This window comes from Cynocephalus volans, chromosome 4 (assembly GCF_027409185.1).
Source record: "Cynocephalus volans isolate mCynVol1 chromosome 4, mCynVol1.pri, whole genome shotgun sequence".
In the NCBI taxonomy this organism is placed as follows: domain Eukaryota; kingdom Metazoa; phylum Chordata; class Mammalia; order Dermoptera; family Cynocephalidae; genus Cynocephalus; species Cynocephalus volans.
The window spans coordinates 121217897-121243621 of NC_084463.1; the positions used below are offsets into that span (position 1 = coordinate 121217897).

The following is a 25725-nucleotide window of genomic DNA, read 5'->3' on the forward strand; positions in this document are numbered from 1 at the left end:
GATCATGTCTGAGCAGCAGTTCAGAGATCAGCATCTACAACTTCTTTGAAATGGATATTGAATTATCTGGTGGTTACTCACGCTGCTGTGAAATATTTACATGTGGGTTTATCAGAAGGAAATTTTAAACTATGGTACTCAGATTAAATAAAGCACTGTCCCCATAGAATCACCATTCACGTGTTCAGTGAGCACTTATTGAGAGGGTCTGTGCTAGGCGGTGCACTAAGTCTCAGTCACACACAAAGAAGCAGACACAGTGTGGAGTGGGTTGAGGGGAAATTGGCAGGGATGAGGGAGGGTGTAGTGTGGGCCAGCTAGAGACATAAATCAATATAAATAAGAGGCCTGAAAGAAAAGGTGACTACCTCTCATTAGGGTTGGGTTATTTGGGGAAGGCAATATATATGGGAATCTTTCACGGAAAATATATTTTCTATGTTTCTGTAGGATGAGAAGAAATTTTTTCCAGGCAAAAGGCCTGCTCAGGGAAGTATTCTAGGCAGTCTAATTGGAGAAAGAGTCGTGAAAAGGATCTAATTATATTCAGGAGATGGTGAGATTTCCAGTGTGGATGAAGCACTTGACGTATGGGTGTGATGTAGGTGGGGGATGACGAAATAGGAGCCTGGAAATAGAGGTGGAGACTAGATTATGAAGGGTTATCTTATTTCATAATATCAGTGTCTCTCAATGTCGAAATATTTATTTGGTTGTAGAAATGTGTGATGCTTTTTTAAAAAGAAGCTATTTAAACATAAAATATAGTTTTACAATTATAGTGGTGCTTTCCACAAAATTTCAGATCCTCTATTACGAGCGTGTCTTTGTGGGGTTTTGCACCTGTGCAGTTCTGCTCTTGCTTTTTCTTTTGCTTGGAATGTCTTTTTTTCTGAAAAATGTGAGGTCCTCAGGATTAGCCAGCTATCGAGCATGATCAATATCAAACAACTACTATGTGCTAAATTTAGCCTAAAATTGTCACAATGAACCTACAAGTTTGGTGCGATTTCCCATTTCATGAATAGAGAAACTGAAGAACAGCGAGATCTGAATTTTCCCATTGCCAGACACTGAGTAACAATTTCTCAGCTGAGAAGTTGTGAAAATTATTTACAAAAATAATTTTGGGGGGGACATTTATAAGTAAGATATGGATTGAAATGCAAGTTTCTACCAATTCTTAGAAATATAATCTTGGAGCAATTCAAACCAGGTCACTTTCCTACTAAAAAATGTTTAAGGTAATGATGGAGGTATGATCAGAGTATTAATCTAGCTTCTCTTTGAAGAAGAGACCTAGACAGGGAAAACAGTAAGATGCTGTCTCAGTAGTCTGGGAAGTAGAAATGGAGAGAAGTGAATAAGTGGCATTATGAGGTAAATGATGAGGATTCTATCTACTTCAATCAGTTGTAATGTTTTTTAGATAGGAACCTTGACTTCATTATATTATTTTGCCTTTTACATGAATTGAGCATCAGTTAATATTTGGAGAATCTGTGTGTTGGTTGGTGTCTTGGAGATCTACCATTTGGTCTTTGCATAATGTTACTGTATTTGTTTTCTATGGAATTGGAAGCCAGCCATTGTGTGCTGAGGAGGGACAAGACTGACCTGAAGTCAGGATACCTGCATTTGTGTCCTGACTCAGAAACTTTACTAGCCGTGTAGCCCTGGGCACGTGACTTGACCCTATGTTGTCTGTTCAACTACTTCTTATACTGGGGTACATTGCTGAAAGCATGCTGCAGCATGCAAGGGAACACAAAACTAGGAGAGGAATCTCCCTCTACTCAGTTGTTTGAGGGGAAACAGTCCTGTCTAAATTATAGACTAGAAGGCAAAAACAATTTTTAGATTGAAAAATATGAAACTTCAAATACATTTTATACTCACGGTGTCTCCTTTATGTATGTCCAGGTTTCACAGAAGTGAGTGTTCACTCTTTTCTGCCATGGAGATAGCTTTGGTAGAAATGTTTGAGAAGCAACAATCACTTAAGGGACCCTCTGTTTGGTCATGTGCTAAGTTGAGATGATGGTGATGCTAACATTCTATGTTTTTTGGAAGGACAAATGAGATCATGAATCGAAAGGATTTTAAAAACTCTGAGGAGTAAATTATTGTTGCTATACATAATAAAAAGAGAAATCTTTGTTTCAAAAAGATGTGTTAATCGTTGCTCAATAAAAGTACCTGGGATGGCCAGGATACCAAACCATCTGCAAGTTCTTGAGGAAGACACGTGAAAGGAATTATCTGTTGTTCATCTCCTCCTATTAAATCTTAACATTCCAAGAGCAGGAATTATGTCTGTTTTATTTGCTATTGTATCCCCAATGCCCAGAATGATGTCTGGAATATCATACGTCCTCAATAAATATTTGGCAAAAGTGAATAAAGGAACTCTCAGAACAATCATTTTTATTACTAATGAAGACACTGGCCCCTATCCACACCTTAATCTGATGAGCTAGACTGGACCATTGGTGAACTGTAAGAATTTGTTTGTTTATACATTTTTTGTTTATATCAGCCTAAGTGATATTAAAGATTCCAGTGATATTAAAGATAAACAAAGTATCAAAGATAAACAAAGCTGGACACTAGCTAAAATGCTAAGAATGGATTTTAATCAGTAATAAATTTTTGCTATAGGGAAGAGGGCACAACATAAACTGAACGCAACTCCAATTTGTGTAGAAGTGACTGGATGTTTTAGAATGAGAATGAAAGAGTAGGAAGGGGCTTGAACAAAATCAGAGAAGAGGAGTTCATGTGAAACCTGTGTGGGTTTGTACCTGACACGTATTATGGAAGTTAGACTCCTGCTCTCCCACAGAGACTGGGAGACAGGGGCACTATCTCGAGGTGTTGACTGAAACGAAAAGTAAGTTCTTCTGGCAGCCTTGAGCTTTTCCAGGCAGAAATTTAAGGGTTTGGAATTGTCATCCTAGGGATGTGGCCTTTAGTGGTTAGAAACTGTGCTAACATTTGTTCAAGCCTCTGGTGGGTGTGGTGGGCAAGGGCATTTGTCTGAGAATCTACCCAGAGGAGTCTGACTAGTGTTTGGTCAAAAATAGAACTTTTGTCTGTGGCCTCCTTTCCTTTTACTTGGAAACCAAATAAGTTTTGGCCCACAGAGGTAAAAAAACACTTCCTTAGGGTAAGAAACACAGAAAGATGAATTCAAAATAAAGAATTGTCTTGTCTCCCAAGAATCTAGAACCGAGTGAGCTCAAGTCTTCTATTCTGTGCTTCCTTTTCCCTTGTCCCCACAAAAGTCTTCTAGATCTTTCCAGAGAATATCCCTTTCAAAATAAGAGGCAGCCCCAGACTTGTGTTATCAATCAGTTGTTTAGAGTTCTACAAGCAAAGAAATATGAAGAGAGAAAGAGGATCAGAGATGAAGTCCTTCAAGAAATGACACCATGAGATCAAGTCACTATTTATTGGTTAGCTCATTAGTCTTCTCAGCAGATACTGCCCTTCTTGGCATGGTAGTCCAAATTATTATCTTTGATCAATGTCCTAACTCTTTTACTGGGACAGAGTTTTTGGAAGAGACTTAACTATACCCTAAAAGTTAGGGACCACAGTAAAAAGAGTGGTGAAAGGAGACAATAAACAATAGGCATGAAAGGTCTTTGAATTCTTAGTAGCTTTAATCTGAGCCTCTTGTTATTTAAATCGAGATCTGGTTTTAGAATTGCATGACTGACAGCGTTTTTGACCTTTAGCTTCTGTGTAAATTACAGGATGCTTCCTGTGGCAAGTGGAATTACTTTGTAACCTCTTCACCTAAGATCTTCCCTTAGTATACAAGAGAGAAGAAATAATTTCTCATCTGACAACTTGCTTGAGAGAATGATTTGTCAAAATAGAGTTAGTTTTGGTTTTCACCCTAGCTGGATTCCCTGTGCATATTTGTCACCAAGGATTACATTGCCAAGGCTTCATGAAGATGGGAAAAACATGCTTCACCCTTCATTGCTTCCTCTTACTTGCAAATACTCATTAAGGAAGACTAGGTATGTTTCAATAAATATTCAGCACTCCCCCAAAAAAACTGTTTAATTCTGAGAAATCCATTTATTGTCCTGACGTGGGTTCTTTCCTTCACCTCTATCCTGCTCTCCATCTGTCACCACTCATATCCTAACATTCAAACTATAAGCTCAATCCTACAAAGGTGAAAAGTAATAGTATAGAGTTGAAAATGGACAAGATCTTAGAAAACATTTTATGCGATTCCTCTATTTGACCAAGGAGAAAACTGAGGCCATCAAGGGCAAAGCTTCTTTTAATCATAGTTGAACCAGATTCAAATTTACAATGTTTATGCACATCTTAGTAGGTGAAAAACACTTGAAGAGGTGCTATGGGAGTCACAAAGATAAATAAGACCAGAATCTTACAAATCTGAATGGGTAAGGAAATTAGAAAAGAATGTTTATAGCTTAGCATACCAAGTAACATAAAGAAGATATAGGAACCATAAAATGAAAGTGTATGAGGGGTAATTCTTTTCAGCAAAGAGTGAAATTTTGTTAAAGAGATTAAACGATACAATGACTATAACAATAAAATGTGTATGACCAGGTGTTAGACATGTAGTAGACTGCAGCTAAAATACAACCCACCCTCCCACCCATAAGCAGCTATATAAAAACTTATAAATCTAAGGTTGTTGGCATCAATACTGTAGCCTTTCTGTGCAGTAAAATTCTCTTTAGATAGCAAGTATTTCAATATTTAAAGATTTTTTTTTTATTTATTCTCTCCACTGGTCAGAATTGTATTGATCTTAAACATATTTAATCATTAGTTAAAGAAGTATGACTTGTTCACAGAAAAAAGTAAGCCAACTTGGTTTATTTAGAAAGCTGCTCTGCTTTTATTCTACTCCTGTTTTCCTACCTGGAAAGAATTGTTTTCTCCACCTGTAGAAAAGCACCTAAATTTGGACATCTTGTAAATAAAACTTAGTCAGTGAAGACAAGTTCATGGACTATCAGAAAATTATGTTCTTTCAACATAATGCACTTAACCTTAACATCAGATTTACAGATTAGGGCTCAGAGAAAGCTCGGAGTGTTAACATCTCTGGATTTGGCTGGCCAATGTACTGATCGCCATGTGAATTTGTATGAGAATTCAGAGCGCAAATGGAAATCTTCAGCAAATAGATGAAGGTATGGGCTGTCTGCATAATAAGAGATCAAGACTAGTGGTACAGATTTAAGTATAACCTTAAAAGATGGGAGAGTGGAATTGATTACCAAATTATCCCATGGGGTATATTTTTAATCCAAATTTTTCAAATGATGGGACCAAGGCTCAGAGGTGTTAGGCATATTTTCCAGAGTCATACAACTAATAAATTGCAGGGGAGGAACTGGAACACAGTTAACTCACTTGTCTCCATGTGCCTGGAACTTTCGCAGTTTTAGCACTGAAAGACACCTATCTCAGAAACTCCCTCAGTCCCAGGCAAAATGGGACAACAGGACACATTAAGTGGTACTCATAGCTGCTGGATTTCAAAGCTTAATCTTTTAATGCTATGCTATACCCCTTCCACCAAGGAGAAAGAGAAACAAAGACTGGAGCTGAAACTTTAGCAAATATTATTAATTTAAAAAATGAAAGAAGACTGTGAGGTCTATGCTTACAGGAACGTATCTGGTTTCTTTGCCCATTGTATCCCCAGGTCTGAGCAATATTCCTAGCACAATAAACATGTGGGCAGCTAGGTCATTGATTGATGATTATTAATGACTAGATGCATGAAGAGGTAAGAGGATGTACAGGGCAACATTATATTCCAGAAGTGTCAAGGAGACAATTCTTGACTTAGATAATTAATAACAATATTTGTTACAATATTTGTAACCTCGTGGTCATGAGAAACTTCAGGTTCTAGGCTTTTAAGAGAGGGTCCTGTGGAAGCTTGCACACATTCAGATGAGAATGAAGTTGAGTAAATGGAGGTAGCTGCTAGTTGTAGATAACAGGAAAAAAGGATCTGGATCTAGGGACAAGATGAGAAAACAGTGAGGTCAAACAACGTGTTTTCTTTCTCCTGTGCTTGAAGAGAGAGTCTGCTCAGTTAAAGGAAAGGAAAAGATTCATTGCAAAGTAACAAATTTATACAATGAACAATAAGAGGAATGCCATAGGAAAGTGTTTATTGGTGACTCCAGAAAGGTTGGAGGCTGGAACAGGGACTGAAGAGTTAAAACTGGAGGGACTGGAAACTCTTCCTAAGAGATATATAACAGCATTTCAAATAGATGAAATTATAGCTCACTTACCTCTTCTTTTCATCTGTGCCTTTTCAGATTAAACATCTCATGTTCTGTTGAGATGAATTTGAGCCTTTCAACATGCTGGTGGATCTCTTCCTTTGTCTCCTAAGTGTGTCAACCTCATTCTTAAGGGAACATAATATCCAAATGTGGTATGATCAGCACATGATAGAATATGGCTATCTTTATTAGCCTTTGTTTTGCAAGTCACATCACACCTTAATTCTTGTTTCTTTCACTTATTTTGCTGATGTGTGGTGAGTGTATTTCTCCTCATAATTTTCTCTCTGCCACTATAAAAGCAGCAATACTGCTTTAGCTGTTGGAGAGGCATCTGTGCTCTATCTTGTCTATCATTAATAAACCCCCAAGCTCTGTTCTCATTTCTGAGGAACTAATGTTTGGTAATGGTTTCCGAGTCAGAACACACACAGCTGGATATTCAAACCTCAAGGTGAATTTTGTTTTTCTGACACATCACCTGTTTTGAGTTAGAAAGTAAGATTAGATGTGCTATGAAAGTTATTCAAGAAAGAGGAATATGGGGTAATGAAAAATTTCACTCCTTTGACCTAACTGCTACCAAATGTGTGGGAGGAAAAGATATTTTCCTTGATCTCCGAAAGCAACCTGTTTAAGTTTCAGCTCCTGAGGCAGGTTCCATTACGGTTGTTATGACACTAAAACTTCTGCAGAGCCATTTTTCTTGAAGGACAGAAAAATTGTTTAGGACTAAGTTGGGATTAGTCTGATTGTTGCTGATTTAAACATCACTAAATTATATTTTCTTACATGCCTAAGTAACTTAAGAACCTCATATCAAAAAAGAAAGCAGATTGACTAGAAAAGAAAGCACAACTAGACTTTTTTTTTTAAGAAAAGCAAAACTGAGTACATTAATAACAGCTCTCAGAAATTGTGAAAATGTCAGTGCAAGAAAATTAGTTCTGATGCAAGCTTAGCTGTGAAATTTTATTGAAAAAAAAATCTTATTTGAGCATGGAGCATTTACATAATGAATTTATAAGGAGAAACACAAGGAAATCACAGAGAGCCATTATTTACAGTAAGAAAAAAACAAGAACACTCTAATGATTATAGATTTGAGTACGGAATACTTTGTCTGATTTTTGTTTAATTGCTTCATTGTCACTGGGAGACCTATCTGATGATTTGGGCAAGTCTCATGGGTGAATATCTTTGTGTTTGCTCAGCAGAGAACAACAGTTGCAATATGTAAATAGGGTGCCTCTTCCCTTTGGATGCCTTGGGATATGTATAATAGATTAAGTTGGCTTTGTGCAGAGCAAACAGGTCTGTATTACCAAGAATATGAATAATGTTGGTTTCCATAATTGCTAACATCTGGCTTTCCATAAATCTGCTAAATTGCATGGAAGCAGAATTAGATTTCTGTGTCATAAGTAAAGCAATTACATGGAACTCTGTAGGCAATATGGTCCTATATTCAACTGTGAAGTCCTTTCATTTTGGAGAGGTGAAAGCAAATCCTGGTTTTTGCACCGTGTTTTTATTTTGCACACTAGGTATGTTCATTTTGATGCTCAGATTTCTTAATTTGTAAGAGGAAAACACTGCCAATATGTTTTTATCGTTATAAATGCAAAATAACCAAATATTTAAAAGGCATATTATAGTTGGTTATTAATTGCCAACTTAGAGGTTATTTTAGAAGTGACCATAAATTACAGATCCTTTTGTGGCTACTGGTGGTAGATGAGTTGAAATTACACTTCCAGACAATTTCTGAAGTTATTCGTTAATGGGACTTTCTCTGCCCTTATCCTTAAGCATTTGACAGGAAAATCAAATGATTTTCCAGGGGGCAAGGGGGCTTTCTATTTCAGTGTTAGTACTATTTTGCTGTATTTGTTCTACATTAAACTAAACCCAAGGACTTTCCCAGATGAGAACTCAGCAACAAAATATGTTCTCTGATGGGCAACATTATGGTTACACCTTATGCTTATTGAACATTCTAGAGACCAAATTTGGCAAAGTGGGCTTTATAATAGTTTTAATCTGTGAATTTCCTGGATTTAAGTAAATTAAATCAAATAAATACATTCAACATCCACAGTATATTCTGTTATAGTTGGCACTGGGAAGAGAAAGACAAATAAAATTTAGTTTCTGCCCTCAATGAGCTCACTAACTATGGAGATGGACATATTAAATACTTGTATCACACTCCTGAGAGATGAATGCAAGAATAGAATTGTGTATAAGGTGTAGGGAAAGTGAAAAGTCAATAGTGACTATCTTGCAGAATGAAAGATGGTGATGCTTGATCTGGATATTGAAGACAGCATAGGAGTGAATGTAACACAGTGAGGGAAGTGCTTATCAATTAATTAATTTGTACCCAACCTCATTCCATACCAGCTTAAAAACAGTAGAGGTAGAGAGGGAGAGAATATTCCCCAAATAAGAAAAGGCATGTTCCCAGGCACAGGAGTAGGAAACAATATGGCCTATTTGTGGATCTCCACTGATATTTTTTAAATGTATTTAGTTGACAAATGAAAATTATATCTATGGTGTACAACATATTTTGAAATATGTATGCACTGTGGAATGGCTAAATCAAGTAAATTAATATATGCATTACCTCACACACTTCTTTGGGGTGAGAACAATTAAAATCTACTCTCAGCAATTTTTAAAAATATAATACATTGTTAACTATAGTCAACATGTTGTACAATAGATCTATTAAACTTGTTCCTCTTATCTAACTGGAATTTTGTATCTATTGCTTTTGAATGTAAGGGGTAAGGGACAGAAGATAACAATTAAAGTGTTAGATAGGGGCTTATATGATATGCTGGGAGTTTGAAAGTACTATTATAAGCATCAGAGAAATACTGAAAAATGGGAAGCAGAAAAGTGACATGGACAGATTTGCTTTTTAGAATACCACTGTCCTGTGGAGGATGTTTAAGCAATGGTTCTCATCTGGCTGAATAGAGCCCAGATGCTTAGATCCTACATTACACAATTAAATCAGTTTCCAGCAGTGGTAAACCTAGGCACCGGTTTCCATTATGCTCATGATCACAAACCAGTAGATTAGAATAAGTGGCTGGAATCAGGGAGACCAGACTGAAGGCTAACACAATAGCCTTCCAGTGACACTATGGGGGTCTGAACCAACACAGTTCCAAAAAAAAACCCCAAAAAACAAAAAAACCTGAGTTTTATTTTACATGTAATGAGCTATCTGTCTATTATCTAGATATAAAAACTGGATTATAAATGTCATAAGAGAAATACTAGACTGAATATTTGTAATTGAGTTACTATCAACAAAAACTAGGGAGTGAAAATAATTCAAATGTGTCAATTCAATGCTCCCACATTCAATGCTACTTTTAGTTAAGAAGAACTAGAGTAGGGGAAGAAGACTGGGGAGATGAGAGAGGATTTTAGAAGATGCACCCTATGGTTTACATGCATTGAGAATGGCCTGGGCATGACCAGTAACAACGAGGATTGATTGCAGTTGGTTGGAATCCAGGCATCATAATTTGGGATCATTTTCATAGTTTTCAAAAGAGGAATCATTTATTATTAACCAAATATCTTGACTGAGGCTACAATTGGGGAACAAAGACAAAAAGTAGATCTTGGAAGGAATTAGCTTCTAGAAATATCACTGAAATTCCTTAATGTTTTCTACTTCATATTGCTGCTATAGATCAAAGTTTTATACCAACACAGTATATGCAGTCAATAAAGGAAGGTAGGTCATTTATTTTTGATTATTTTCAAGTCACAGTATTTTCAAAATTCTAACAAACTTTGACTGGGTAATTACATCATATAACTCTCAGAATTTCAAATGAAACTACTAAAGAAGACCTATGTAAGATCTTATTCTTAAAAATGAATTGCAGTGTCTAGAGAATAGAAAGCTAAAAGTAGATAAAACCATAGAACATTCTAGTATGCTGAAAGATAACTTTATAACTTGAGTGGCACAGCATAGTGGAAAGGACTCTAGTGCATCTGTCAGAAGGCCCGGAACTCAACATCTGCTTTAACATGTGCTAGCTGTGTGACTAGTTAACCTCTCTGTACTTCAGCTTCCCATTTTGTAAGATGAGAATAATTATTTATGTCTTGTGATTGTATAACATAACTCATGAAAAATAGCTTTGAAAAATTGTAAAACTATATATTATGTGTGTGTGTATATATATAAATTTGTAGCAGTAAAATTTATATTATGCCTGTGAAATTGGTTTGTACACTTTAGGGGGAATGCCATTTATGATTATTTTGTCTTTATTTTGGTTCCATAATCCTTAATGAAATTCCTACAAATGTATATGTATTTTAAGATGAAATTTAGTATGTAAAATGTTATTCTAAGATGTTGACTTCTTATAGGAATCAAGCCTACCAATCAATAGTTATCTATGTACACACCTGTGTCCCTCCTTATCAGCTCCAAGAAGTCAGTATCTCACACATGTACCTAGTGTGCAAAGAACCTTGTACATGGCAAAATTTTGGTAAAAATTAACTGGAATCAGTGTTGTCATCTGAAGGATATTTGCAGAGCATGGCATTAGATTAATCAGGGGAGTAGAAGACTGTGATAGACAAATGACAAGTTTCTTCAAATAGTTTAAAGATTATCATAAATAGAAAAACCTGTGAACTCAGAACTAGTACCTATGAGTGGAAGTTACTGGGTAATATATTTCATTAAGGAAGACATTTCTAAAAATGTTTTTCAAAGATGGAATTAGCTGCCCTGTGAGGTAATGGATTGCCTGTTGGGAAGGGGCTCAAGCCAGGGCTGGACAGGTATGTTTTTGAGATGTTGCTAAGTTCACGAAAGCTTTAAATGTCAGAATGTAATGACTGGATTTATGTTTTCCTTCCATACTTGGATGTCAACGAAAAATAGCACAAATATATATATGTCTTTAATCAGCATTCATGCCGTACCCTACTGTAGCTCTGATTTGGAGGGCGTCAAAAATGCCACTGGCCATCGGGGTGGTTAGGCTCTGATGAAGCAAGGCACTTACCAAGAATTATTCCTACTTCTTTCAACCTTGGTCTCAGGATCTGGGGGCAATCTGATTGGCTCAAGGTTGCCCAAATTGCCTATTTGTTTCTATTCAGTGGCTAATCTATTCATACCTTTTCTAAAAGCCCCAGATCTCCACGGGTGTATCCACACTGTTAATAAACTAACAGTGTTTATGGCCTCTGGAGCGAATACTTTTAGAGACTATACTAAAACCTGTTCATAGTTGCTACTGGATATTTTAGTAATTGGAGTCAGGCAGCTGTAGATTTGGGTCTCAGACCAGCCACTTACTAGCTGTATGACAGTAGGTTATTCAACTTTACGAGCCTTGGCTCCATGATGTGCAAACTAGGGGTAAGAACAGATCCTCCCACACAGAGCCGCCTTGCAGAGTAAATGAGATAAAACACGTGAACAGCTTGATATGGTACCTGGCACAGGAAAATGCTCAATAACACTAGCTAGTGCTGTTGTAAATGACTGTTGTTTTCTAAGTTCTCTTGGCTAGATTCTAAATCTCTGTGCTCTCTTTATTGCAGACATTGATGAATGTGCCTTAAGAACTCACACCTGTTGGAATGATTCTGCCTGTATCAACCTGGCAGGGGGCTTTGACTGCCTTTGTCCCTCTGGGCCCTCCTGCTCTGGTGACTGCCCCCATGAAGGAGGACTGAAGCGCAATGGACAGGTGTGGACCCTGAAAGAAGACAGGTGTTCTGTCTGTTCCTGCAAGGTGAGGCTGATGTTGTGCAACTGAAATTTCAACTGTTCTTTCTCTTCATCTCTCTGCCTTGCCACCTCTTTCCCTCTTGCTCATGGGTCTCCTATAGTTCCTGAAAAGACTTCTCTTGTTTTAACCCACACTACAACTAGTGATAATGCTGAGTGACAGGCAAACCTGCCTTGAATTGATTGTGCTCTTAGTGAAATGTGAGGTGTGAGGTTGAGAAGAGGCTACAGAGAAAGGGATGCAGGACAGAGAAGCCAGTGATAGACCTCCCACTGAGAGCCTACAATGCCTTTAATATTTGTTGGGTGACAGCTTTAATGAGCCCTCATCCCACACTTATGGAACTTGCTGATTAAAACCACTCTTCCTGAAATGATGACCTGCATGAACATGCTCACTTCTGTGGTGGCATCATCCAGAAAAGCAAGGTTCACAGACTTGCTTTCTGTTCAGATATAGGTGAACTTCCACTGTGAACAAAGAATAATGCTAGCACGAGGCATCTTAGTAATTGATGTCTTCTTTGTCATTCTTAGTGCTGGGCATTCCTTACATTAAGTTGTTTAGTAGTGAGTTTAATGCTTATAAAAATAAAATTCTGTCATTGTCTGGTTTTGCTTTATGCTTTGCAAAATGGGCCTATTAAAGAGTTTGATTTCCTTGTGCTTTATTTCTTCTTTTGTTAATCTTGACTATTTATTTTTCTTTGCTATTGCTTTACTGTAGCTCTTGCTTTGTATTTCTATGTCCATTGAAATGGAACTATTTAATCTTGGGCTTTATGGGCATGAGAACCAAGAAAAATTACTTGCTTACTAGCCTCTTAGAGAGCTGGGTCTCCTGATAAATTCTCAGTGTGCTTCCTTAAAACAGAGCTGAAATGAGCCTTAAGAAATCATCCAGTTCATCCACCTGACATCAAGTGTGCCAACCTCAGCAAGTGTGGGGTCACTTGTTGAGGAGAGCTACATTACTAAACACGTAGATCTTTACCCCACAACACCTATTTTCTCCCTTACACATAAAGCTAGTTCCCCATACACAAATTTAGGTTTGTTACTGAGCACGTGCTATGTTTCAAGCACCCTGTTATTTAATAACAGCATCATATTTAATTCTTACAGCACAACTTTGAAAGATGAAGAAACTGAGTTTTCTAAGGGGTCAAGTAACTTGCTCTAAATATTAAAGATATAATGTCTGATCTGGGACTTGAACTCTATGTGGTTACCCCAAAGTTTATGGCTTTCCCATCTTGCTAGATGTCCTGTAACACCCTACAGATGATACCCATTGATATGTTTAAAACCAGTTAGGCAATCTGTCCATCCAACTTGACTAAGCTCAAACTCTCAACTGAGTATTTGTTAGTGAATGGTGGAACAATCTCTTAAGAAGTTTGTAACTTATTGAGTATAATATTTAGCCATGTAGTGTTGATTCAAAGGGCGAGAGTTTGAAGAAAAGGAAAATTTCACGTGGGTTAGAATAGTTGAGAAGGGCTTATGGAAGGTTGTCAGTTTGGTCTCCCATTCAGCCAGCTAGAAGGGGATAAATTCTCTGCTAGTTCTTTTTGAGAAAGTATTGTTTTTTTCAAACATTTGAAGTTAATCACAACCTGACCCTGAATCCTTTTCAGGCTTTCTAAGTCCCCAGTCCTTATAGGCAAAAAACTTTAGTTGAGTTTTGACCAGTATGAGACCAAAATTCCTTTTTCAGTTTTTGTTTTATTTAAGCCCATGATAAATCAGGGAACTTACCAATCATTAAAAATTTCCCAGAGCTTCATTAATTAACTGTGTTAATAATTCAAGCAGCCTAATTTGATTTACTCTGTTTCAACTTCTAGTATCCCCAAAGTCTTAAGAGAATTAGACTGAAATTTCCACAGGAGATGAACAATTCTTATAATCTTATTTTGTTAATATGATGCATCTCCACCAGCAACCCAACCCCCATCTCTGAATCAAATACTGGCATATTTCTTTAAATCTTTTTTTTTTTTTTTTTGTAGTTTTCCAATTGCATTCATTACCCATTTATAGCATATAAATTCCCAGAGGTTGGGGAGGAAGAAGAGGGCCTGGTTTTAGGAGCTGAATTAAACCCTGAATCAAATTCTGTAAGTCATCCTCATAAAATGAACTATTTGTTTTCATTGTTTGCCATTGGAGGTGTTCTATTCCACATTGATAAGAAATATCTTTAGTACTTAAGCATCCAAAAGGATGATTATCATGACAATATTGGAGGCTAAGAAATAAAATCAAGGTTGGGATATAAAGCACTGTTTTTTCAGTCATATCCTTGATGTTTCAAATTTAAACAAAATTAAATCACACAAAAGCAGAATCACACAAGCCAACAAAGGGTCAAGGCTTACTGTTGAAAGAAGCAGAGTCAAAGTTCTTTTAAAAAGCCATTTTCCCCTTGAGAGTCATATACCAGGTTAGCTACAAGTGTCTCATGGCAATTAAAAAAGAAGCCTTGAAACATGTTCACGTTTGAATGGAGTTCAATTATAAAGCTAGGCCAGCAAAAATGGATTTGGTGCTTTTGTTTAGATTCTATGCACTTCCTTGGCAGTGACCATGGTTTTGTACAACTTTAGACCATTTACTTGATTAGGCAGAGAATTGCTGGACTGCTTAGAACCCATGTTCCTCCATCATTATCCAAACCACAGAAACCAGGTGAAAATTGGTTATCTCTCTGGGTTTGATCCCTAAATCTTGGTTGCAGCCCAGCTTTTTTTCCTAGATACCCATCTGTGACTCTTCCATTCATAAATTTGTCCAAGGCCCTAGGAAGACATATTTATTTTCTACCTATGCTGCATGGAAAGGTAGAGAAATCCCAGGTTTATTAGTTTTTAGGAAATGCAGCATTTTGGTACAAGTAGTTGTGTTTATATTGGAGATCATGGAAGTGAAGAAGAAAATGTACACACAAACAATTAACCACCTGTCATACTGTGATACAGTCATAAACAATTTGCTGTGAGAACATAGAAGGGAAAGTACGCTTTATTCTGGGAAGGGAAAAAGGAAAGACTTCTCAGAGGAGATGACCTTTGAATAAGACTTGAAAGGATGAGAAACTTAAACAAGCAGAGATGTGAGAGAAAGTGAATCCCGAACAGAGGGAACCTCAAGAGCAAGGAGGCAGAGCATCAGAATATATGTTAGAAATATGAAGTGAAGGGTGAGATTAGAATATTGGGAACAAGAATATGGGAAAGGGATAGTCAGTGATGAGGCTAGAGATAAAGTCAGGAGATACAGCCAGGACACAAAATTTAGACTTCATCCTGTGGGCAGTGAAAGATCATGAAAAATTTTACATTTGTGATTGGCATGATCCAATCAGGGTCTGATTGACAGCGTGATGGATGGCCTGAGGAGATCAAAGCTAATCAGTGGGAAACCACTCATGCTCAGGTAAAGGTTCTGGAGAGTAAAGATGAGAATCTGAAGAGGGGTGGAGAGGTAAGATCACCTGAAAGAAAACACAGAAGTGAAATTATGAGTCCTGATGACTGATGATGCCAGAGACAGCCTCTGTGGCAATGTCTTTCCTATTCCATGGGCAGTAAAGAAGCTCCAGAGTGGCATGTTTGAGACATAGCTGCCTATTTCTGTGGGTGAACAGAGGTTAGGTGCCACTGACAAGAGAAAGAGCCAGGGTTTGCAAGTCAGGCTTTTATGTATTCCATGCGAGCTGCTCCTACACCTACACCTACATGTATACCTGTACCTACATGTACACCTACACCTATACCTGCTACTAATATCATTAGTAACTGGAAAATCTAGTGGGAGAAAGAGAACACCTATGAAGGCCAGATTTCATTCCGATGGTTTCAAGCAATGAAAAAAAAAAAAAAAAGAGTAGCTTTCATCCTGAAGGAATACTAAAGACTTGAGCAATTCCAGATCTTGAATTTTTGTGGTGATACAGAGATGAACAGGGAAAGGGTATCATAAATAGCCATCACCTGCCATGTTATAATAAAGTCAGGGACAAATTGCTGTGACAACATAGAAGTGGAGGAGACTTTTCTATGAGATTTTCTGGAATAATGGCCATTTGAACTGGCTTTATATGAACCTTTGCCCAGAAACTAAGGAGGATGGCCATGCTAGGGACACCAAAAAGGGCTCATGTTTCTCTTTCTGGCAAGGAGGGAAGAACCTGATCTGCAAGGAGCTGCCAGTAAAATGAATGGCACTGCTAGCTTAAGCATGATACTTACTCACGGGGTGAAGACCAGGGATGAGTCAGTCTGTATCAGTCACTCTGGGGTCAAGGTAGAAGTTAGTTTCTGGATTCCTACTATCTACTCATAAAAATACTTTGCTTTGCTCTCTGAACCCAACAAGCAGCATTATCAATACTTCCTGTCTATGGTATTTTGATGGCAGGTGTCGGCTGGCTGTAAAAGCCCTAAGATTGTTTCCTTTTTTTTTTTTTGAAACATGATCAGACATGTTGGAAAGTTTAGTTCAGCCCTCAAAACTTTTCAGGTCCTGTCAAGGAACAGGGTCTCTGCTTCTATTCCTCTGACCTCATTCTCCTACTGTGATTGATGTTCCAATCCCTGCCTTTTCATTGCAGGAGCTTCAGTGTTATGCCATGCTAACTCTCCCAATTGATGAGATTATTTTGTTTTCCCATCAATGGTTCTGAAACTTTCCTTTGTACCAGAATTTCCTGGAGGGATGGTGAAACTTTGATGGTGAAACTGGCTTCACCTCCCAGTTTCTGGTTCAGTAGGTCTGGGGTGGGGCACAGGAGTTTGCATTTCTAATTAGATCCCAGGAGATGCTAATGCTGCTGGTTTGAGGACTACACTTTGAGAACCACTGTCTCTAAGAATCCTTCTGATCTCCTTTTATCTGAAATCATTTTTTGTTACCCTCCAGGCTCTTCAAAATACAAAGATTCATCATAGTGGAAAGTCATTGTTATAAAAGTTCAGATTGGGGTCTAGTTTCTGTTTTGTTATTAAAGTTCTACATGAAAAAGTCATTTCTCCTCTCTGAGCCTGATTTCTTCATTAAAATCAGACAGTTGGATAAAATGACTGCTAGAAGTGTTTCTACCTTAGGTGCTAATCACAGAGGAATAAGTGACTGGTTTGTGGGCTGTGACCTAAAGGCAAAATTAATACTGTGTAAAAAGATTGGATATCACAGTCCAATAAATTTGTATGTGAAAAGGTAAAATAGATGGGTTTAGAGTACCATTCCTAATTTTATAATTTATATCAGGGATTAGCAAACTTTTTCTGTAAAGGGTCAGATAGTAAATATTTTAAGTTTTGCAGATCATAAAGCCTTTGTCCCAAATACTCAAGTCTGCCATTGTAGTGTCAAAGCAGTCATAGAATGAATGTAAATGCATGAGATGTGTTCTAATAAAACTTTATTTACAGAAACAGGCAACATGCTGAATTTGGACTACGGGCATCAGCTTGCCAACCTGTAGTTTATATGATCGTTCAGTTTACATAAATAATCTTACCTAAGTACACCTTCTTGATTTAAAAGTTTCAAAATCTGGCAGGAAAAAAGGTAGTGATATTATGCAACCTGGAATAAATGTATGTGTGTTGACTATTTAGTAATAAAATGTGTAATTTACAGTATAAAACCTATTGATTTTCCATGGTATAATAAGAATAAATTAAACCTTTTATTTTCGAAGAAAGTTTATGTCCTGTTTTTAAAATTCAGAAGGAATTTAAATATTATGATACTTATTAATTGCTTATAGCTGAATTTTTATTATAAAACTTCATAAAACCATTTAACTTCTGTGGTAGAAAGATGGGAAAATACATATTTTGCATTTAAGTGGGGATTGTTCTAACCACCCTAGTTGGTCACGTTCTGGGAATAACCCCAAAGATCCGTGACAAAAAGAATTACTCACCATCAGTGGGCTCCATTCTCCTTCCAAATCTGGTTTCTAGTATAGTTGTGCATTTTGAGCTGAGACTTTATGATGGCCCTCTCATTGAATTAGTGGAGCCACCTGTAACATTTTCATTATTAAAAATGGTTTTCTTGACAGTTACCCAGTAATTCAAATCCAAAGTGAACGTAGACGTTGTTTTGAAACATGTTAGAAGCTAAGGAAGGCTTATTTGGCATTTTCACATAATTGATGAGATGTGAAATTGCTTTATTTTGCGCTAACCCTGGGGGCTATTCATTTACTTTTATTTATTCTTACAATCAGCACATGGGAAGAAACCTGACATTTTGATTGGGTCTCACTGCTAGTTGTACAGTAACTTCCTCTGAAAGAGAATTCTTCTGTTTGTTGAATGCTGGACATGGCTATGTTGGTTCCTGAGACTTGGTCCTTCTACATTTGGGGAGAGTAATATTGTGCCATCAGAAGTTGAGCTGATAAATGGTTTCATGTTGTAGCTACTGTTACTTTTCTTAGCTTCTGTTGGTTAAAATAAATCCCCAGGGAGTCATTTTGGGCCATAGTTACACAAGCAAAATATACTAATGAGTTAAAATAATGGTATATGAGCTATAGGACAAAGGCCTATTATTGGAAGATTCCTGAGATCCGGACACTTTGTCCAAACTAGGTGAATTCTCTGACTCAATTCACCTGCTTAACCACAGTCTCTTGCTCTCTCTGTCTCTCTCTCTCTATGCACGTGTGTTCATACACACACAAGTGTGTATGTGTGTATAACTTTTCATCCCTTGATATTTTGGTTGAACACTATTATTTCTTGTCATTTCTTGTAGCAATATAGCTAATGCATACAACTTGAGGGAAAGCATTTTCCAACCTGTTATTATATATGTAGCCAACATGTCTCCTTTTCATTCTCTACAAAGAATGTAAAGCTTTTAAAGGTTTCCACTTTGGCTGACACTAAACTTATTTCAGCAAGCCCTGTCCGATTCAGCACTGTTATTGATGAAGACCCTGAAGGCAGGTCCATCAAGTTTGCAGGTGTCACTAAGCTGTGAAGGAGGGTGAACTATGGCGGATGGCAGAAACAGCATTTAAAAAACATTGTAAGAGGCAGGAGAGATGAAATGGATCTAACAAGGTAAAATGCAACAGGAATAAACATCAAGTTATACATTTCTGTCCCTAAACAGCCACCTATACAAAGTGAGATAGGGCTTTATAAGGTTTTAGTCTTCTGTAAGTTCAATATAAGTCATCACTATGACATAACCAAAGTAAGAAAGTAATTTAAAATCAGGCTGCATTAAAGAAAGTACAGCACTTAAAACAAGATGACGAAGAGTCCCGATTCACTCTGTTGAAAGAACATTATTAAAGAATTATATTTAGTTCTCTAATTCTCAGCTATGTCATTTGAGATATGGAGAAATAAATTCCTACTGCAAAAATTATCAGTACTAAATCTGATCATGCATATAAAGGACTTAGCACAATGTATGGCACAAGTGTGCAATTTATGATAGATGATTATCATAATGATAATGATAGGAAATACTCAAAACTGTTGAGGGAGAAAGCAATCATGACAGTGAAAGAATTAAAAACTGTGGTGACTGGTTGATAAATTAGAGATGTTTTACCCAGAGATCAGACAACTCAGTTAATATATTAGATCTATCTTCTAAGAACTGAAGAGTTGAAACGTGACAGAAGGTATTAGAAATTTTGTGATTACCAAAGGTATGATCAATAGACAGAGGTAACAAGAAGTCCAATTTTTGAAATTCAAACATGTACAGAAATGCATATTTTGAATGCATTCCACAGTGGTGAGTTCTTCAAGACTGTACAACTTCAAGCAGAGACTTGATGACTTCCGAATATGGTTGTTATAGAAAGGATTCAAGTGTAGGTCAGGAGGTTTGGTTATGTGTCATGTAAGATATCTTCCAGACCTTTGATTCTTTAGTTTTATAAATATTCAGCGAAGCAGTTATCATCATAAGTGGTAACTGCAGGTCTTACCTTACATTTTCAGCTTCTTCGTTGTCTGAGGCAGGAAGTTACTGTGAACAACAGCTATATAAATGAGACAATGCTGCAAAATGTTCAGTGTTAATGCTTAAGTGCTGTTGACATGCAATTTTTGTAACTGTGAATCCTCAGGGTCAATAGTCCAGAAATTATACTTTGCCTGTAATTTGGGGAACTGCCTCAAGGTGGAAGGTGACAAATGATATAATCCCTTGTAATAAACAACCTAAAGGCTGTATTGCAGAAGAAAATTTGTTTTGGAACCATAAGGCCTGCTGCTGCTGCTTAGAAAACCACTACCTGTTTGATCTTTGATAAATCATTTAATCTACTTCAGCCTCAGTTAACTTTTCAGTAAAAAGGGTATACTCAGACTTCTTTCCAGAAGTGGGACAAAGATAAAATTTGATAAGTGTATTTGAATATGTTAGGTGATATTATGAACTAAGAAAATGATTTCCTACTCAAATGAGTTTTTGACCATATATGTATTTATAGCTACTTTGTTTAGTTATAATTCTTACTTAGACACAGGATTTTTAAGGAAAAGTTTAGAAAAGAAGGAATTTTCAAAGACTACATTGACTTTGTTAAACTTAGCAATGTCTCCATTTTTATTTGGGCTTCTCTATAGGCAAGGGCAGGGAATAAAAGGGTGTTTTTGCACAAGCATGCATCTGTTTTGAATAAAATGGAAGGTAGCCAGGGGACAACTAAGACTAAAAAATATTTCCTATGTGTTCTGTAAAGTATTCACATGGTTCAGTTTTCATAGTGTGGCTATCCATCATTTCCCTAATGATGAAACCTCCTTAACTCAACTTTAAACAGGATGGGAAGATATTCTGCCGACGGACAGCTTGTGATTGCCAGAATCCAAGTGTTGACCTTTTCTGTTGTCCAGAGTGTGACACCAGGGTCACAAGTCAATGTTTAGATCAAAACGGACACAAGCTCTATCGAAGTGGAGACAACTGGACTCACAGCTGCCAGCAGTGTCGGTGTCTGGTATGTTTCTTCACTCTGGAAGGGATCGAGCTCTAGTTCCCCGCTATTTATAATACCACTCAGGGAGTTGTGGGGCCTGTGGCTAACGAAGGGGCATATGCTCTGCCTAAAGATATTCAGGCTGTATTTAAAACACTGAGCAAGACAAAAAGAACATATTTATAAAGGGACAGATTTGACCCATGAAATGTTAGTTTACGGCTGCTACTTTTTAGGAAATCCAGATCAAGAAAAATCTCTGAAACATAGAAAGTTTTCAGTGCCTTGACTGGCACTTATAGCCTTTATAGAGACAAATTTTTTATTTCTTGTGACATAACCATTACAGGTTTCAATATGACAGCTACAAAAATATAGCAAAAATATCAGCGATTAAGTCATAGAGACCTAGAATCCAGTCCTGTTTCTCCCACATGCTAGCTCAATGTGAGATCTAGTCCTAATGTTTCATTGATCATTCTTTCCCTCAAATGCGCACAGCTGTATGAGTACCCATTTCACAGGGCTATTATGAAGATTAGTGAATATACATGAATGACAAATACAATACTAGAAGGCACATACAAAGTACTTAGTACACAGTAGCTACTATTGTTAATAATTTCTGCCTTAAAAAATATGCTTCAGATGCTAAATGTTCATATAGAAAAATGAAGGATGTTTTAGATATTCACATAGGAATACTAATAATATAACCAATATGAGAAAGTCTGTAGAAAAGGCTTAATTTCTGGACCTGGTTCTTTCTGTTACAAATTATACAACAAACACAATTTTCTAAGGATGCGAAGACTTCTAGGATACATTGTTATAGTGAATGTGATGTTCCATCTGTAAGGAGGTGATAACTTTGGAATATTTCACCTGAGTCAATTTGTAATGGAAGCTACTAGATGGGTCTCCATAGTGTAATACTTGCTGAAATGAATGATTCAGTCTGTGGGTACTATATGAAAACAAACATCCAGAGAAATTGTGCTGTAAATTTCCATCAGATTTTCTAAAATCTCCAGGAGAATGTGTAGATAATCTTAACAAAATACATCCTTCTTAACCAGTCCTAATACTGAGAAGTATAACTCAGATAAATTCAAATTATAGCTTTTTTTCCGACTCCCATCTGAAGACAAACAAATTTAACACAACAGTTTCCATATCAGTCTGCGAAAAGGCAATCATGAGGAAGTTAGAGAAATTGGTATTAATTTTATATATGAAATTTTTATAGATAGAATTTCAAAAGGATATCCTCTTCCATCCCCAGCCCCTAAGGTGAATATTTCCCAGGAAAACTGAAGCTATTGAACACATAACTTAAGAATTATTTGAGAATAAGGTGGGTCATATTTAATAAATATTCATCAATAGTTCACATGTGCCTGACTCTGGATGATAAAATGCACAAAGCCCGTAGTTTTGTGGAGCTGACTGAACACCTGAACCAGAGTTACCACACAGTATGAGTATCATGGTAGCAGAAGAAGAGGCTGCACAGGGAAACAGTTCTACCATGGGCAGCTCCGTGGAGCTAGAATGGCCAGATGCTGAGATGCGTAGCAGCTCAATTTGAACTATAACATGTAAAGTTCACTAATCACGTCACATTCAAAACCATTCTGAAATTTTTCTCCTGATATTGCCCAACCTCAACTTTAAATTTGATGGAAATATTATAGTGCTTCTGGTTCCACTTTTGACCTTAAGAGAAATGAATTCTTCTTTATATACTAGCCAGTACCTTCTCATTTATTTATTCATTTTATTAGCTTTTATTGACCCAAACTGTGCTACGCATCAGGAAGAGAAAAGAAAAATAATAATAATTCCACACCTTTAAAGTCAAAACTTAATGTGGAATTGTACTGATAATTATGATACAGCTAAGTATCAAGATAAAAATAATTATAGGCTGTGCTTGGCAAGCAAAGAAGCTGAGCTAACCCTTTTTGTGGACTGCAGTATAGGTGGTCAGCAATAGCATCTTGAAGGATGTTATTGTACCCATAATTGTGCTAACTAAGAATATTCAGTGAGGAGGATCATGAGAGTTTCTGTGCTCTCTTTTCTCCTCTGGGACCTTAGGAATAAAATTGTGCATAGCAACAATGATGAGGCATTTTTGGCTTTCTCTTCACAGGAAGGAGAGGTAGATTGCTGGCCACTAACTTGCCCCAATTTGAGCTGTGAGTACACAGCCATCTCAGAAGGTGAATGTTGTCCACGCTGTGTCAGTGACCCCTGCCTGGCTGATAACATCGCCTATGACATCAGGAAAACTTGCCTGGACAGCTATGGCATTTCGAGGCTTAGTGGCTCAGTATGGACAATGGCTGGAGCTCCCTGCACAACCTGTAAATGCAAGGTAAATGGATGTTCTAAAAATTTTCAGACCTTGAACAATTGCCAGACAGCACTTGCAGGAGGTCCACTCCAGATGTTTCTGAATGCATGGGTTCCATGGGGCATTGTGGAAACACAAGCAGGCCTTTACTTCTCACAGGAGGTTAATATGTTTGAATGGATCATAGCTACACTTTGCATAAAGGCAAATTCCAACTAAACATGGAATAAAATAATTTCTTGCCTTTAAACTACAGAATTTTAACAATTGACTGTAGGCCCAATTATAATTGATTTTGACCTGCATTTTAAAGGAAGGAAGGAAAGAAGGAAGGAATTTACTTCTTTATAAGTTCTTTTATGAAACTGTAAATGTTAGGAAAAAATGTGCTCTGTGAAGTTGCTTGCGTTAATCATCGGAGTGCTTAATGTGGGGACCTACAGGTCTTGCTACAGTAGTTGATTAGCGATGATTATTTCCCTGTCTTTCTGGAGAAGTTCCCATGAGATATCTTCATATGTCTTTAAGATTAAAACATGACCCCTCCCTCTCTTCAAAGATCATGAAGAGCTGTGACTATAGCCGATGTGGAGCAATGGTTAGTCAGTGTCGAAATCTTTGCCAAGACATCTGTTTAAAATTCCCATGATTAATCATTAAAAATACTAGTCTACTATCTCCCTTCAAACCCTGGCTCAGCTTCAGACATCAGGGGAAGGTTTCTAACTTGCCTCTTTATGTTGAAATAAGTGTGGATTTTTTTCTCTTTCTTAAAAAGTACCATCTTAAGATGCAACCCCAATAGAAAAAGGAAAATATCAGACTTCAAACAGCAGAAGAACCATGGTCCCATTTGTACCTTCAGCCCAGAAAACTAAATTTAGAACAGGAGATGTAGAGACCTGTGTCATTTAATATTATGTCTTTGATGTCAGCTTTGAGATCCATTAAGGGGACTTATAAAGGTATATTTACATTAATACATAAACTTGATTTTAATAAATTTCTAAGAATTTATATATCTGAATATGCACTCTTAATAGTTACCATGAGAGACTTTATATTCATCCCTAATATGCAAATCTTTCTGGAACCCATCTTGGACTTGCCTTCAGATTCTTGTGGTACTTTTGATTCGCTTTTTAAGTGGCAAATTGTCATTTTAATCCCTTTCAGGGATTTATATTTGGAAAGAATCTCAACTGGAATATGTCCAGCAAGTAAGTTGTATGAAAACATGAAAATACCACAGAGGTGTCCCAGAAATGGATTGAGTGAAGGTGGGATGTGAAATTGCATGGCTAGACAGCCCCAGCAAGAGGGACCCTGGAGGTTCCATTAATCCTTCCTTCCCTTCCACTCCTTCTCTAGTTTTTTTTTTTTCTGTCAGTTTTTCTAGTCATTGTTATAGCATTTTTAGAGTTTTTCTCAAAGGCAGAAGGTCATTTTGAATATAAAAATTGCAGACTGCTAATTAATTTATATTCTATGTCTCAATTAGCTAACACTTGTGTCTTTAATATACAGAATGGGAAAGTCTGCTGCTCTGTGGATTTGGAGTGTCTTCAAAATAACTGAAGTATTTAAAATTGACTCATCGCGGGAGAAAAATGGACAAAATGACCATCCAACATGATGAAGAATAGGATTTGGTGTGGTTGCTTTGTTTGTTTTTTTGTTTGTTTGTTTTTACCACAGACAATTACCAAAGTCTCTATCTGAAAAGGGTGTTTGTGGGTTGCCTTTGGACCTACCACTTTGCTCATTCTTGCTAACCTAGTCTAGGTGACCTACAGTGCAGTGCATTTAAGTCTATGGCTGTTAAAAAAAAAAAAAAAAAAGTTTCCCGTGTCGTAAATCACATGTTTCCCTTATCAGATCATTGGCAAACACATTTAAATGATCTTATGGTAAATGTTGATGTATTTTTTTATTTATTTTGTGTACCAACATAAGAGACTTGGCTCCTTTTATTTATTTTTTCTTGATTTTTGGATCAAATTCTAAAAATAAAGTTGCCTGTTGTGATTTTGTCCCATCCACTGCATACTTAGTACTGAAATCCCTGTAAAATGTTTTGGTGAAAATACGTACGTAGAGTCCAGATGCATCATACTTGTATTTCAAACTGTCGAACACACTTTGATGCCTACTCATTCACCTTAAACAGGCTGAAGGCAATTACTATATGTTAAAGAGGGGAAGGAACACATATAATTCAGCAATTCTTTTTTAAAAGACCCTCTCTTCCCTATCACAAACAAACAAACAAAAA

General features: G+C 37.0%; 1 protein-coding gene across 3 annotated transcripts in view; it reads left to right on the forward strand.

Annotated features, from left to right (window-relative positions):
• Positions 1–25028, forward strand: part of NELL1 (neural EGFL like 1) — an 879285-nt gene extending 854257 nt beyond the window's left edge. For all 3 annotated transcript variants that reach the window (XM_063094110.1, XM_063094111.1, XM_063094112.1), the window contains 4 exons: positions 11925–12118; positions 20933–21109; positions 23247–23471; positions 24978–25028. In XM_063094110.1, the coding sequence (XP_062950180.1) occupies positions 11925–12118; positions 20933–21109; positions 23247–23471; positions 24978–25028 (647 nt within the window). The remainder of the gene's footprint in view (positions 1–11924; positions 12119–20932; positions 21110–23246; positions 23472–24977) is intronic.
• The last annotated feature ends 697 nt before the right edge of the window (positions 25029–25725 follow it).